This window comes from Peromyscus eremicus, chromosome 15 (genome assembly GCF_949786415.1).
Source record: "Peromyscus eremicus chromosome 15, PerEre_H2_v1, whole genome shotgun sequence".
Taxonomy (NCBI): Eukaryota; Metazoa; Chordata; class Mammalia; order Rodentia; family Cricetidae; genus Peromyscus; species Peromyscus eremicus.
The window spans coordinates 21351897-21367884 of record NC_081431.1 but is presented as its reverse complement, the minus strand read 5'-3'; the positions used below and the strand labels follow the sequence as shown (position 1 = coordinate 21367884).

The 15988-nt window shown below is 39.3% G+C and overlaps 1 protein-coding gene across 1 annotated transcript; it reads right to left on the bottom strand.

Moving 5' to 3' along the window:
- Positions 1–917: 917 nt before the first annotated feature.
- LOC131925701 (uncharacterized) lies at positions 918–15219 on the bottom strand. Its single transcript, XM_059281055.1, has 7 exons — positions 14830–15219; positions 13075–13196; positions 11735–11902; positions 7792–9642; positions 5275–5691; positions 2583–2771; positions 918–1148 (listed from the first exon to the last, which is right to left on the bottom strand). The coding sequence occupies exons 1-7, from the start codon at positions 15095–15097 to the stop codon at positions 1113–1115; spliced, it is 3051 nt and encodes a 1016-aa protein (XP_059137038.1). The 5' UTR covers positions 15098–15219; the 3' UTR covers positions 918–1112.
- Between the last annotated feature and the right edge of the window lie 769 nt (positions 15220–15988).

Genomic DNA, 15988 nt, shown 5'->3' with positions numbered 1-15988 from the left:
TCCTTCCACCTAGCTCCCATATCAAGACACAGGGACATATTAATCATGATAGCTTAGACTTGTTTTCAGCCAGCTTTTATAATTTATATTAAGCTACTTCTATTAATTACTTGCTGCCACATGGCTCATGACTGTTACCTCATCTCCTACATGTCATTCTTTTTCTGTGTCTCCATGGGAATCTGTTCTTCTTCCCAGCATCCTCTGTGCCCTGAAAATTCTGGCCAGACATCTCATCCTATTCTACCATTAAACCGTGAGCAAAAATAAACATGTTCTCTCTTCAGTTGCTTAGGTCAGGTATATTTTCCCATCAGTGACAGAAGTAAACAATACTCCACCAAGGCCTCTCTGGGCACCCTGGCTAATTTCTCATTACCTTTATCATAGGGCTTTCTCATTTTGCTCTCTAGGTTTTCAGTGACATTTCATTTTAGAATTGGAGCTGAGATTACTTACTGTTACAGATAGTATTCCTCACTCTTAAAACCCCACATTTGGGGATTCTTTGTCAAATAATGAAACTCTACTATACAGTCACATTTACTTAGTGAAAAGGGTCTGAAGACTTGTCCTGTACTCAGCACACTAGTTTTGGAAACTGCACTCAAGGTTGAATTCAACTTTTCACCTGTGTATTATTAATGCCTTGGCTTTTATGGGCAGGACACAGTCTGGGTTTTGTTTTGTTTTGTTTTGTTTCTTTAACATGCTTTGTCCTTAAACATCACACTTGAAGCCTGTATTCCACAGTTTTATCTGCAGGTCACTAAATTTTTATTTTATACCAACTCTCAAATGTTTGAAAGGTATTTCTGAGCAATCACTGCTTTATAGAAAAGGAGATTTTATTTAAGTTTTACATACAAAACATTCAGATTAACAATTAGCAAAGTTATAGATACAAAACATGGACTTTAGATAACACAAAAATGTATAAAGAATATAGGAAACCACCATTTCCAAGAATTAAGAGCTTGCTTTTATAGATATGGTATTTCAACATGTCTTATATACATTTATTTTCTGGACTTGGATCTTATCTCTGTAAACAGTATCCTTGGCATCCAGGTTTTCAGAAGTATGGTTCTAGAGAGGTATTCATAATTGAATCAGGTTTGAGTGATTTTTCTTCTGGTATTGATGACCTTAAAGAAGAAAACTTGAGGTCAGATCCGTTGTAATGCAGTCCCTACTGACTAGTCACCATGAGTCACATCCCCTTCTCCACTCTGTCCTATCTCTTTAAATGCCTCTCTGTCCTTGGAGTCATCTTTCTTCCCTTGCTGAGGACTATGGAATTAACTGGTCAGCCCTACATGTTTGAGCAGAGGTGGAGGGTAGGGTGTGTCACAGAGCTACAGTGGAGAGGAAAGAGCTGCAGCCCCTGAGGTAAAGATTGAGGTGCAGAGTCTCACACAGCAGGCAGGTTGGGAGGAGGAAGACAAGGCTTTACTGGTGCAGCTGCCATGGGGGCAGGTTTGGGAGTTCGGCTGAGGGGCTGAGAAAGACGGTACTGTAAGCGCATACCTATGTGTATGAACAAGTGGTCCCTTATATTTTTTCTGTTTACATTGTAATAGTGACTATTTTTTTTTAAAAACTGTAAAATCAGTTCCACATAGTGTGTATGTATGACAAAGATTGTGGATTTTAGCACGTTGTGGTCTGATTTGCCCAGGGCATCCTTGGGAACTTTCCATTTCTATTCATCGTCCTCTGCAACAGAAAGTATTTGAATGTTATAGGGGAAAACCCCAAGGTTCTTTGAGTTTTAGTCTCTGGTCCAGTACAAAAATCAGTGTTGTGTGATATTTTGTTAGTTTTCTGACAAGTGAAGCTTTCATGGAGATCAGAGTGTGGAGCTTGCCACTAGTTAAATGCAGAGGCCAGGCAGTGGTGGCACATATCTTTAATCTCAGTACTTGGGAGGAGGAAGCAGGAAGATCACGAGTTCAAGGCCAACCTAGGTTACAGGAGGTCAAAGAAGTCTAAAGGAGAAAGAAAGCCAGGTGTTGGTGGTGTATACTTTTAGTTCCAGCACTAGGCAGGTGGAGACAGGAATATAAGGCTATTGAGACAGAATCTCAGCCCCTTTCACTCTGAGGATTTATAGAGACAGGATCTCCCCATTCCCTCAGAGATTTCATAGATGTAAGAAGTCTTAGGTGGCTGGCTGCTCTGCGTCTCTGATCTTTCAGCTTTTACCCTCGATATGTGAATCCAGGATTTTATTGTTAAGACTAAATAGGTTCATGCTTAAAATCAGGGAATCATAATTTGAAACAAACATCCTGATTAACCCAATTCTTGCCAAATTATCTCTCTGCTTTGAGAAATGTGATAGTTTTTATCATCTAGCTAAACATATAACAACTTTGAGTCTTTAAGAATTTATTTTCTTTATATGATTTAAAAAGTCTTACTTAAAAATAATGGAAGGAAGTTGACTTATTAAATGGGCAAAGCTTAATTTTCCTCCACTTGTTGGATTTTTTATGTAATGCCAACAACCAAGTTTTACTAGAGTATTAAAATAATACATGATTCTTAGGAAGAATGGTATTTCCCAGAGCACACACCTGCATGTAACTGTGCCTTACAGACTTTAGCTGCCAAGTATCTTCTCTTGAGGTCAATTGAAAGCAGATGAGTTGAACTTTATTGCCTGGCTCACACTTGATACAGGTCAGTGGTCCAGAGACCACAACTTCCATTTTCCCAGTATCATCTTCAATCCCATAGTAAATGAAGTCACCCCTTTCATTTTTCTGAAAAACAAGTTAACATTCAGCTTTTAGGAAATATGTGAAAGCTTGCCATATCTATGAGAAATAAAGAGTGTTAGCATGAACCTGTCCCTGACAAAGCAAGTATGGCTCTTAGGTTTAGAATCACAGGTAAAAGGCCAGTGAGATGGCTGAGTGGGTAGGGGTGCTTGTTGGCAAGCCTGATTACCTGGGCTCAATTCCCAGGACTTAGAGTGGAAGGAGAGAACTCATTTGTGAAGCTTCCCTTCTGATTTCCACACTGCTTTCATGGCCTTTGTGTTTCTCTCAACCCTCACAGACAAAATAAAGAAATAACTGAAAAAATAGTATCACAGGAACAGAAGAGGTGAAGATGTTTGGTGAACAAATCTTTTCTTGGCAATCACTCTGGAGGTTTTTGTGTGCCTAGCCCTTAATAACTGAGCCACCACTGCAGCCCTTGGAAGCCTCTCTTAAGTGTTTTTTTTTTTTTTTTTTTTTAAATTTTTATTTTGCAATACAATTCAGTTCTACATATCAGCCACGGATTCCCTTGTTCTCCCCCCTCCCGCCCCCCTCACCTTCCCCCCCAGCCCGCCCCCCATTCCCATCTTCTCCAGGGCAAAGCCTTCCCTGCAGACTGACATCAACCTGGTAGACTCAGTCCAGGTAGGTCCAGTCCCCTCCTCCCAGGCTGAGCCAAGCGACCCTGCATAGGCCCCAGGTTTCAAACAGCCGACTCATGCAATGAGCACAGGACCCGGTCCCACTGCCTGGATGCCTCCCAAACAGATCAGGCCAATCAACTGTCTCACTCACTCAGAGGGCCTGATCCAGTTGGTGACCCCTCAGCCATTGGTTCATATTTCATGTGTTTCCGTTCGTTTGGCTATTTGTCCCTGTGCTTTATCCAACCTTGGTCTCAACAATTCTCGCTCATATAAACCCTCCTCATTCTCGCTAGTTGGACTCCCAGAGATCCACCCGGGCTCTCTTAAGTTTTACTTGCTTGAGGTCTTTATCTGCCGGGGGTCTTTAGAACAGATGAGTATCTTCTTAAGTACTAGTTGTAACATATCAGAATAGATGAGATTTCTTGAGGATCCCAAGTAAGGTATCAAAATTGAAAACAAACAAACAACAACAACAAAAACAACAACAATAAAAAATAAGTGACAAAGCCCACTTAGCTACCACTGCATGTTTCTTAGGTACATCCAGGAGACCTGAGAAGAAAAGGCTACTTGTGGCTCATTGTAAGTCTGAGAAAGACTATCATAAGTCCCTGTTCATTTAATTTATTTTATTTTTTATTGAAAATAAAGTTATTTTCATACAACATGTTCTGATCATACTTCACCTCCCCTACTTCCTCTTAGGTAATCCTCACCTCCCTACCCTCCCAACTCCACACCTTCTTTGTCTCTCTTTTAAGAAAACAGTCAAATAAAGAAGAAAAACCAACAAGAATAAGACAAAATGAACAAACTCACAGAAGTAAAGAAGAAATAGCATGAGAAACAAATAGACCAACATATAGACAGACAGGCACACATACGGAGACACACACACACACACACACACACACACACACACACAGTCACATCTGCTGTTTAAATGCATCACATTTGCTCAGTGCACACATCGATTCACTCTATTCCTTCCTAAACCCTCAAAAGTTAAATTTACAGCAATGTTTCTGGTGTTTTAGTTTGTGTCCCATGTAGTTTACTTATTAGTTGTATAACCAAATGTAGCAGCACAATCAAAAACAGCATAGATAAAAGGAAAAAGCCATGACTGATTCATACACAATGAATTACGAAATCATACATTGAATAAGCAAGCATACTAATGAATTAGTACATCAGCACTTAAACATTCAAAAGTCACAGAATTCCTTAAATTTCCTCACTTTCATTGTGCCTAGTTATAAATTGTGAAATTAAACTAGATTGTTAAATGCCTTTTTCTCTCATTTTTTAAAAATAGTATTCACTCTGTCAAAAGATCTTGATAAAAAGTAAAGAATGTGATAATGAGGACACATTAAAGAAATAGTCCTGGCTTGTTGGACAAGGCTTCATTCTAGGGCAGAATTGTCTATTTGGTTTTTTATTCTCATCATTGCAAACTGTATCTAGTCTATGAGTTTGACTCTTCATTCACAACTGAGTTGCCAATGAGATGGGTTAGGAAACTATCAAAGAAAAAGAATCTATAAGGAAAGTGTGCTATAAACTGAACAGTGTCTGGGAATAGGATGTCTCTAGATGGATTGTCAGCCAGAAAAGTGCCAAAGGTTATTGATGAATCTCCTTGTAAAGAATTCTCATGGTGGTACCTTGAGGAGAGGAATGGTAAGAGACTATCCCAATATCCAAAGTGTGGAAAACTTACTCATCTCTTTCTGGTATGAAAGGTGATTATTTCCTGTTAAGTAAGTTGAGCAAACTCCAGTGACAAGTTAAAATTTAAAATCTCAGAATGCAAAATGCATTCTACAAATAATATAGTGGCTTACCTTAGTTACCTCAAACTCTCCATTCACATATGTTCCTTTTGTTTGAGAGAAAAGATCCTTAATTTTAGGAGTTCCATTGGCTCTTCTCCTTAGTGTATTTGGGATAACCATTGTTCGGTTAACATCGTCATCAGACACACAGGAAGCTTTACGAATCTCCAGAAATCCACTGACACCAGTATAATCTGATATGGTAATGACATTTTGTGGGATGAACTTGTTCTTTAGGGCTGTGTCAAAAACCTTCACTCTGAAGAATTCAGTCTCAGTAGCCACCGTGGCATGGAACATCCTTTTGTTATTGATCAAATCATAAGTAAATGGTTCTGTTACTTTCAACACCATCACTTCTTTGGCAACTCGATGGTGACCTTCTATTTTAGAAGGCTCCTTTGGTAAATTTCCCTTATTTGGTGTCTACATAAAACATACACAGGATAAACATGCATAATTCAGACAAATCCTAAGGCACAACTTCACTGAGTAGATTGGAGAACATCTAAACAATGATTGCCATACTATAACCTAGATAAAGGAAGAAATGGAGATTTACTTAAATCACTACTTAGTGATTCCACTTAATACTAATCATACCTGATAAATAAAGAGATTATTCTTGTAGTTATGGGGAATGAACCCAAGGCCTCCATGTTCTAGTCAAGTCTTCTATGTAGGACCATTTTGAAGATTCCAATTACAAAACCTTGTCTAAACAGTCAGATCTCTTGTAAAAGGGCTAGTTAGGCAGCCCCAGGAAGATGCCCTCATGTATTGTTATTCAAAAAGGGTCCAGCCTAGCAACTCTTCTTTTTCTATAATATCAGACATAGAGGAGAATCCTGAGACCAGAAAATGTCCTGAAGTCATTTTACTTTGATAACTTTCTGTGGTGATACTTTATTTGTGCTGAAATGCGATATTTTATTTGTATGTTAATAAAATTTGCCTGCAGATCAGAGGTCAGGAATCCACAAACAGAATTCAGGCGGTGGTAGACCATGCTCTAAATCTGATCACATGGCAGGCAGAGTCTCTATGTGGTCAAGGACACAGCCAAGCATGGTGACATGAGCCTTTAATTTCAGTGCCAACCATAGAGCCCTGGAGGTCTGTATAGAAAGGCAGTGATGAGGAAGTCATGTGGCTGGGCTTAGAGCTAATGAGAAGACAGAAGAGGAAAGCAATTAAAAACACAGGTTAGATGGGAAGAAGATCTCTGGGGAAGCTATGGGCGCGAGGTAGTAAAATAAGGCTAGTCACGTCTCTTAGCTAATTCTCTGATCTCTTTGGCTATTACCTCTGTATTTGGCTCTGTGTTTCTTATTTAATAAGGTTGTTTATAAATTCATCTACATTTGGTGCCCAATGTAATGACTTTCAAAGATTATTAGGAGACATTCCCCATCTACGAACTATTGCTGGGGTAAAAAATGATGAACTGAGTAATTTGTTCACAACCTTAAAAGGTGACAAGGACTTAAATAGTCCAAGAGAATTATCACCTGAAGCTGAGAAAGAATTGGCCTTGGTAGAAAAGAAAGTACAAGAAGGACGTGTGGATCGGGTGGATTGAAAGCTCCACTGCATTTCGGTTATTTTACAAGAATTTTAATACAGAGGGAAGATATTATATTGGAATGGATATTTCTACCAAATAAATAGAGTAAAAAACTAAAAACTTATGTGGAAAAGATCTCTGACTTGATTTTAAAAGGAGAAAGGCCGTGACGAGGAAGTCATGTGGCTGGGTTTAGAGCAAATGAGAAGGCAGAACAGGAAAACAATAAAAGCACAAGACACAGGAAGAAGCTCTCTGGGGAAGCAAAGGTGGTGAGGTGGTGAGAGAAGTCTAATCATGGCTCTTAGCTAGTTTGCTGATCTCTTTGGCTACTACCTCTGTATTTGGCTCTGTGTTTGTTATTTAATAGGACAGTTTACAAATTTGTCTACAACTTGCCTCCTCAGTATCCCATTCAAATTCTGAACATCAGGAGAGGACTATGAAATGGAGGCAACCCTGCAGAGCTGAAAGAAGAAGCGTGTTGGCAGTCATGGCCAATCTGGGTACCAGCTCAGGGAGGCAGCTATAATTGGTAGCACTCTCTGAAATTTGACTTGGAAACATACAGATTTCATCCTGTGGGTGGTGGGGTTTAACTCCGATTCATGATCGATGTGTTCTAACATCAGGAAGTACATATAACTGGAGCAGCAATTCACAATATGAAAGGAACACCTTGACAAAAAGTTCAAGGTGTAAAATTAGTTAAGCAAGTGTCTCACTATACTCTTTACAGAATAGGCATGATCAGGCAAACACTGAGTCAGACATTTTCTTAATAGAGTAAACCATACGAAGTATTTTAAAGTTGAGTGTAGGGAAGGATCAGTATCTAAATACAATAAAAATGAGTGATTATTTAAATGAAAGATAATGTGTGCATATAGATTAATGAAGAAGCCTTCCATGTTTGGGCTAATCTCTGTCATTATATTGTGAGAATAGGAATTCCTTACCCTTGATGGACTGCTGCTTCTTGTTGCTGGAGGCACCAGAGGAGCCTGGAGGGCACTGAATGCTGTTGCTGAGGACACTCGGGAATCCAGGAGATTTTTGGATGCTGTTGCTGAAGGCATCTGAGAGGCATGGACCCTCCTTGATACTTTTACTTTAGGACAGGGAAGTACCTGTCCAGTACTATATGATACTCCTTGAGGCCCTTGAGTGGTGCACACACTTCTGGACTCTGTCTGTAGAGGAGCATGAAGAGCCTGGATGAAGTTGGATGCTGCTCCTGGATGTGTTTGAGTGGTCTGGACTCTGCTTGTTTCTATTGGTATAGAAACCTGAGGAGCTGGAAGACTGTTGGATGTTGTTGGTAGAAGTAACTGAGAAGTCTGAAGAGCACTGAATGCTGTTGCTGGGGACACTCGGGGATCCAGGAGAATTTTGGATGCTGTTGCTGAAGGCATCTGAGGAGCATGGACATTCCTTGATGCTTTTACTTTAGGACAGGGAAGTGCCTGTCCAGTACCATAAGATATTCCTTGAGGCCCTTGAGTGGTGCACACACTTCTGGACTCTGTCTGTAGAGGAGCATGAAGAGCCTGGATGAAGTTGGATGCTGCTCCTGGATGTATTTGAGTGGTCTGGACTCTGCTTGTTTCTATTGGTATATAAACCTGAGGAGCTGGAAGACTGTTAAATGTTGTTGGTAGAAGTAACTGAGAAGTCTGAAGAGCACTATATGCTGTTGCTGGGGACACTCGGGGATCCAGGAGATTTTTGGATGCTGTTGCTAAAGGCATCTGAGGAGCATGGATATTCCTTGATGCTTTTACTTTAGGACAGGGAAGTGCCTGTCCAGTACCATATGATACTACTGGAGGAACTTGAGTGGTGCACACACTTCTGGACTCTGTCTGTGGAGGAGCATGAAGGGCCTGGATTATGTTGGATGCTGCTCCTGAATGTGTTTGAGTGGTTTGGACTCTGCTTGTCCCTGTTGGTATAGAAACCTGAGGAGCTGGAAGACTGTTGGATGTTGTTTGTAGAAGCACCTGAGAAGCCTGGAGACTACTAGATGATGTTCCTGGAGATGCCAAAAAAGCCAGGGAATAAGTACCTCCTATTTCTAAGAGACTTGGGACCTTGGCATTCCTGTGTGCTTTTACTGTAGCAGAGTTAGGAGTCAGAATGCTACTGGATGTTGTTATTTGAGGCACCTGAGTGATGCAGACGTTTCTGGACATTGCTTCTGGAAGAGCATGGGGAACTTGAACATTGCTGGATTGTTTCATTGGAGGCTTCTTTATTTCCTTCAATGGTGCTGAAGGTACTCCTGTGCTTTGGACACATCTGGATGTTATTACTTGAGGACTGTGAGGAAACTGTTTGCTATTGGCTGCTGCTGTTGTAGGTAGGTGAATGTTCTGGGCACTGCTGGACACTGATACTGGAGCCATCTGAGGAGCACTGAAAGAGCTGGACACTGTTTCTGAAGGCATTTGAAGGATCCAGACATTACTACACGATGTTGCTGAAGGTCCATGAGGAGCCTGGACACCACTGGACAGTGTTAGAGGCACTGGAGAGTTCAGATGAATATTGGAGTTTGATGCTAAAGACACTGGAAAATTCTGGTAAGAGAGTGCTGAAGAGCCCGGAGGCATTTTTAAAGTGAAGCATGTTTCTTGAGGTGCCTGAGGAGCCTGGATACTGCGGGAAGCTGTGGCCAAAAGACCCTGAAGAGTCTGGAGTTCACTCACAGCTGAGGAGTTGTTGGTTGCTGACAATTCTAGAAGCTGGTGTTTTTTCTGGGAAACTTGTGTCTCTATGGTACTATGTTTTTTGCTGCTTGTGTTTTTCTGTTTTTAAAGGAAAATAGGATTGAGATATTTTTTAATACTGCTTGATGGTTTTTGAATATGAGATGAAGTACATCTTTTCACTTTCTTTTTTGAAAGAGGACTTTTACCCTGTCAGCTTCTCCTGTGTTGAAGGAAGGATTTGAGAATGTACTTAGGTATTTTTAATACCTACCTTCCATCCTCATTAATCGATACTACAACTTCTTTTAAAATTCAGGTGTTGAATTTTCATGGTCTGGGATGGAATTCTAGCTCAAAGTATCTTACAAAACTGGTCAACTATTACCTGGTCTGGTTTAACTTCTAATGTTATTCTGTGGGAAATGCAGCTTTTAGTAAAATTGGCTATTTCTGTACTTTTTTTCAAGTAGACTTTTCAATCCATCAAATATTCAATCCTTATGCCCACAGAGAGGCCCCCCCAATACATTCAGGTAATGTGATTGAAACCGTGTGACAAGTACCCTAAGAAAATGGACCTCATAGATAGATTTTGGTGGATGGGAATGTAGCTCAGTTGACAGCATGCTGGAAGAGCATGCCTGAAGCCCATCTAGACTCATTTAAACCTGTATTTAGGTCTTTAAAATGACCATAACTCCAGTTAAATAAAACTTCTACATATGTAAGAAATACTTGTACATAGGCAACAGATCTAGTTAGGGTCTCCATTGCTCTTATATAATCTTAGAAGTATAAAATTTTAAAGCTTATAAGTTTTGCTTTAAAACTGAAGGTAAGTTAGTATGCAAATACCTTCATATAATTGTAATGGCCATTTTTACTGGTTTCTTTTTATGTTTTTGATTGTTCAAAGTAAAAGTCTTCTAAAATGCAACAATTGCTATGAAGCTGATGGCATCCAAGCCAAAATTATTACTAACAGTAGACTTTTTTCCAGGCTTGTATACATTTTGAGTTATATTGCTGTCATCAGTTACAAACATGGTTAATTAGATGTGCCTAAGGAGTTCCCATGCTAAATAACAGGGCTCTACCATTTGAAAAGATTAAATGTTGGTCACATGGAATGTTCAACATAATTGTACCAAGCAATAAAATAAGGAGATTTGTGTACATCGAAGTAAGGAGCTCAAAATACACCATTGATGAATGGATGATAGGATATTAGATGAGAACTATTTTCAAGGTTATGGTCATTGTAATTATGTTAAGAAGGCATCAATATGGGAAAAGGAATCTGTTCCCTGCTGTGGGATAATGCTTTTGTACACTGGTTTAATAAAACACTGATTGGCCAGTAGCCAGGCAGGAAGTATAGGTGGGATAAACAGACAAAGAGAATTCTGGGAAGAGGAAGGGTAAGTTAGAAGATACCAGCCTGCTGTTCAGGGAGCAGCATGTAATGGCACACAGGTAAAGCCACAGAACATGTGCAACATGTAGATTAACAGGAATAGGCTGAGTTTAAGTGCAAGTGCTAGTCAGTAGTAAGCCTGAGCTAATGGCTGAGCAGTTTTAATTAATATAAGCCTCTGTGTGTTTTCTTGGGTCTGAGCAACTGCAGACCAGGCAGGACACAGGAAAACTTCTGACTACAGTTCTCTTTGATGAGGAATAGCTGGGACAGTTTAGTGAATGCCTGGGAGAGGTCTGAAACTGACTGTCAACAAATGTGACCATTACAGTTGTACAGTATTTGGTCAGTGAATGAACAAGGATAAAGACTTCCAAGCAGAGAAACTGCATGTGTTAGAACACCTGCTGAGAAGAGCACAGAATGGTGAAAGTAACCTTTTGTTGGGTCACCATCAAAGGGAAGAGGGGTTAGAAGAAATTAGGCAATGGGGATTGAGACATTCCTGTGTTTATTCCTGTCTGTCCCCCCTGTACTTTCTTCTGAACCCTAAGCAGTAAGTTCATTGACATGATTAAAAATCATTTCATAAATACTCACCTTTTTAGTACCATGGAGGCTTTGATACATGATGAGATAACTTAATGAGCTATTTAATAATATGAGGAAAATCTTTGTAGTATTGAATCAGTGAGAAGTTTTTCCAAGATTGTAGTTTGCACAGAAATATGCTTTGGGAAGGGCCAAGCATTAGGAATTGGAAAGTGGTACCTCGTTTGAGGAACTGCTGGATGGTGTTGGTATAGGCTTCTGAGGAGTCTGAAGACAACCTTCATCTTTTTGTGTGTTGCTTCCTGAAGGTTCTGGAAGCTGAGTCTGCTCCTGGGTAAGCTTCATTTTCTTACTACCTTCAGTTTTTATGGTTTCTTTTCTCATTTCCTGAAAGAAGAGTGTTTTTCTTTCCTTATTGATTTCCCCATGCATTGGAAATAGAACCCCAAGCTTTGTACATGCTAAGGTGTGATTTTCTATCCAGTTTTATCCCCAGTTCTTATTAATGTCTTTAGAATTAAATAAATCATAATATTTTCAAGACCATAAGAATTTTTGTTTTATTATGGATTCTAATTATATTTGTGTCATTGTGCACACTTCATTCTTAGCAGATGTACTGTACAGTGTGGAGGTTTGAATAAGAATGGTCCCCATAGACTCAGAGATTTAATACTTGGTTACTAGGCAGTGGACTATTAGAAGGTGTGTCCTTGTTGGAGTAGGTGTGTTTTGTTGGAGGAAGTGTGTCACTGAGGGGTGGGCCTTGAGATTTCAGATGTTGAAGCCAGGCCCAGTGTCACTCTCTCTCACAGCCGCCTGTGGAGATGTAGAACTCTCAGTTACCTCTCCAGCACATTGTCTGCCTGTGCACTGACATGCTTCCTACCATGACAATAATGAACTAATCCTCTGAATGTAAGCAAGCTCCAACAAAGGTGGCTTTTAATAAGAGTTGCTGTGGTCATGACATCTCTCCAAAGCAATGGAAACCCTAAGATATATAGGATTGTCTCATAGAGGTGTAGAAAAATTATATTTATCTCACTCTATCCCTGTGGTGGCCAAAGAGTATGAGGTGTAGAATTATAAAGTCTGTATTTAATTCAGCCTTTATGAAAGCCACATCCCAAAGCAACTGCTATTTCAGTAATAGTCTTTTTTTTTTTTTTTTGAGACAGGGTTTCTCTGTGTAGCTTTGTGCCTCTCCTGGAACTCACTTGGTAGCCCAGGCTGGCCTTGAACTCACAGAGATCCGCCTGGCTCTGCCTCTCGAGTGCTGGGATTAAAGGCGTGCGCCACCACTGCCCGGCTACAGTAATAGTCTTAAAAAGCCACATAATGTTTTTTTGTTTGTATCCTTGGAGTTTTACTGCACGAGTTAGAGACATTGTTTATCTGACACTAAATGAGTGACAGGTTTCTATGAATTTGTTGACTTAGAAGCCTCTTTTCACTAGAGCTGTGGACTAGATAGATAGAGTACTGAATCTTCTTAAAGAGTTAAGAAGGGGAGGAACCTGGGGAGAAGCTTTTTGGTGGGAGACCAGCCACCTTACCTGTGCAGAGGGTTCGCTCTTGTCTGATTCATTATCGGTGGAAAGAGACTGGGAACTACTGGGTTCTTCTTGCTTTCTTCTTTTCACTGCAGTTTGGTTTTTTCCTTTCTTTTGCACTTTAACTGCAGGGATAAAGAAAATGCAATAAATCCAGGGAAGTGGTTAAGATTCTAAAGCTCATTCAGAATTATTTATTTACTGTTTTTTAAATGGAATTGATAATTTATTCCACTTTCATTAATAATTGTATAGAAAAAATAATGATTTCTTGTTGTTTTTTAACAAAAACCTCAATCGCTCAAATTTACCAATACTCAGGAGCCAGATGTTGGGGCAATAGCTTCCTAGCTCACAGAGGCAGAGAAAGCAGCCAACTGACCTTTATATTCCCCTAGTGTCCCATATCCCCCTTTTCTTGTACCATCTCAAACCAAAACATCTCACACTCAGTATCCTTCACTTCTACTGCCTGTGCTTCTGGCTAACCATCCTCCCAACTTCCTCATACTATCTATGTTTTTTAAAATAATCCTATGTTCACTTCCTGTTAACTTGTTGCTTGCTCTGCCTCTGGACCTATGCTTGACTTGATTTAACACAATTTACAATATTCAAGCAGAAAGATATTGGAATAATGCTGTGTGCTAGGGCTGAGCCACACCAGACCTAGAAACAGTTTTTTTTCCCAGTAAATAACACAATCTCAGGGTGTACAGTGTGATCAAATATCCTGCAAAAAATTTCAAGAACTATTTTGTCTCTACTTGTTTCTGTGTGTTTACTTTCTTTTGCTGCAGAGTTCTTCCCTGACGAGAAGGCCACCAGTGGTACCAAGTCCCATACAGGCAGTACCTCAGGGGATACTTTGCCCATCCCAGGTGTAGTGGGTTCAGCTTTTCCATTCTTCTTCTTCTTCTTCTTCTTCTTCTTCTTCTTCTTCTTCTTCTTCTTCTTCTTCTTTTTCTTCTTCTTCTTCTTCTTCAAAACTTCTGTTTTAATCAGTACAACCCTGTCCCAGCCCTCTTATCCCACAGTCTGATTTACAAACATAAAACATTTATGATAATAACAATAGGTTATGTTCTAAGACAATCATTCCAATTCATAGAAAAAGAATTATGTTTTGATATTTGATGTAACAAAATAGTGAAATTGTATTTGGACTTCTATATTGGGGATATATATATCTTTCTATATAACTCAGTGTATTATCAATCTGCAATCTCCTTGACTGGGCCTCCTTATGCTAAAATCTCAGGTCAGAGTTGTGTACCAGTATTCCCAGTATTTTTTAAACGCAGTGACTTTATAAAGAGAAACTTCTTTACATCTCTAAAATGCAGGCTTCTACTAAAATATTAGATCAAATTTCTTACTGGAAAAGTTATTAATGAATGGGTAAGATTGTTAATCAAATATTATATATACTCTATTTAAATGCGAGAAATGATTTTTTCAATTTTTAGTTTATCATTTTCTAGTTTTTCTACCATGTTGAGTGTTCTAACCTATCTCAACAAATAATTTTTTTAATTTACCTCCAATGCAAAAGATGTCTACCCTGAAATATATCAAGTTTCTTTGTAAGAAAGGATTTCTTGAAATCATCAATTTGTTGATATCTGAAATGCGTCAACCCCCATTATTTCTAAGGTATACCCTGGGAAAGCAACATATCAGTTCTGATCTCTGCAGGGAGCCAGAAATTTTGGGAGGGTGGAGAAGAGATGAGTGTCTAGGATACTCCCATATTACCTTTTGCTCTCTCTGTTTTAAGTCTTTGAGCAAGGTCTTCAAGATCTTTAATGCTTTGACACACTTCTATCAGTTTGTCCAGTCCAGCATCTTTTGGGAATGTGTCCTCCAACAGGTCAGCCATCTGAATTCTGTCATAATCATTTTGCATCTTTTTTGTTAGATTTAGTTCTTTTCTTAGTAAGGACTTGATTTTCCTAAACTGGTAGTCATCCACAGCCACGTCCTCTAATCCTTGTTGAAGAACAATTGTCTTGTATTCACTCATTATCTCTAAAATTATGGACAATCCTAAATGATGAAAATGGGCATATGATTACAAACTTATACAGACAACTCCAACACAAGGTTATTCTTTGTGAGTGGATGACGTCTATTGGTAATGTCCATAATTGCCTGTGAGAAAAAAAAAAACAGAGTTAAACATAAGCTGTGCCATTGTGCAAAATGGATGTAGAACTTATGTATTAATAGATAAGTCTAAGATATTCTTCCCCATAAGGCATCTTAGGTGACATAGACCAGTGGCAGTTGTGGTGGAAGAAAAGTATTGGAATCAGTAATTGTTGCAGTGTTTAGAGTCTGGGCTATGAGTGTTAATATCATGGATCCCTTTTCCATTTTTAGTTGATTCTGGAGCCTGTACCTGGATATCTGCTTGTGGGTTTCTGATTTTTCCCATTCTAAAGTGACGTATATGCAAATGGGCTGCATCCTATTATAGTGTACCTGGATGAACAATGACTGAAGTCACATGACCATGCTGAACCACTGACCTTTGTCCATTAGGCTTTGCCTCAAACACGCCTCATTAGCAACCTGTCTCGCCTGGGCTTGGATTGTGCTCATATCACTGTCAATTTCTCCAACATCTACATACTTTTCAGAGCAGCACCCTAGAATTTATTAGATGGAATTATGTTGTTAGTTTCCTCATTTTATCCTTTTCAGGGTTGATTTAGTGGTGCTACTTGTTCATAGACACAATTTTCTACTTCCATGTCATGCTTAAATCCTACCTAGACCTTTTAATAGTTTTCTATCTTATTACAAATACTTCTTCCTCCTAAAAGATATTAGAAGTCCTTGAATAACCTGCACTCTTCTATTTACATTTATTTTTATTCCTGAAATAATATGCTTAAATATACAAAATATA

Coding starts and splice junctions, on each gene's coding strand:
- LOC131925701 (XM_059281055.1), bottom strand. CDS start 15,097: ATGAGTGAATACAAGACAATTGTTCTTCAACAAGGATTAGAGGACGTG. Junction 13,197..14,829: donor TAAAACAGAGAGAGCAAAAG/GTAATATGGGAG, acceptor TTATCCCTGCAG/TTAAAGTGCAAAAGAAAGGA. Junction 1,149..2,582: donor TAAGGCACAGTTACATGCAG/GTGTGTGCTCTG, acceptor TTCTTCTTTAAG/GTCATCAATACCAGAAGAAA.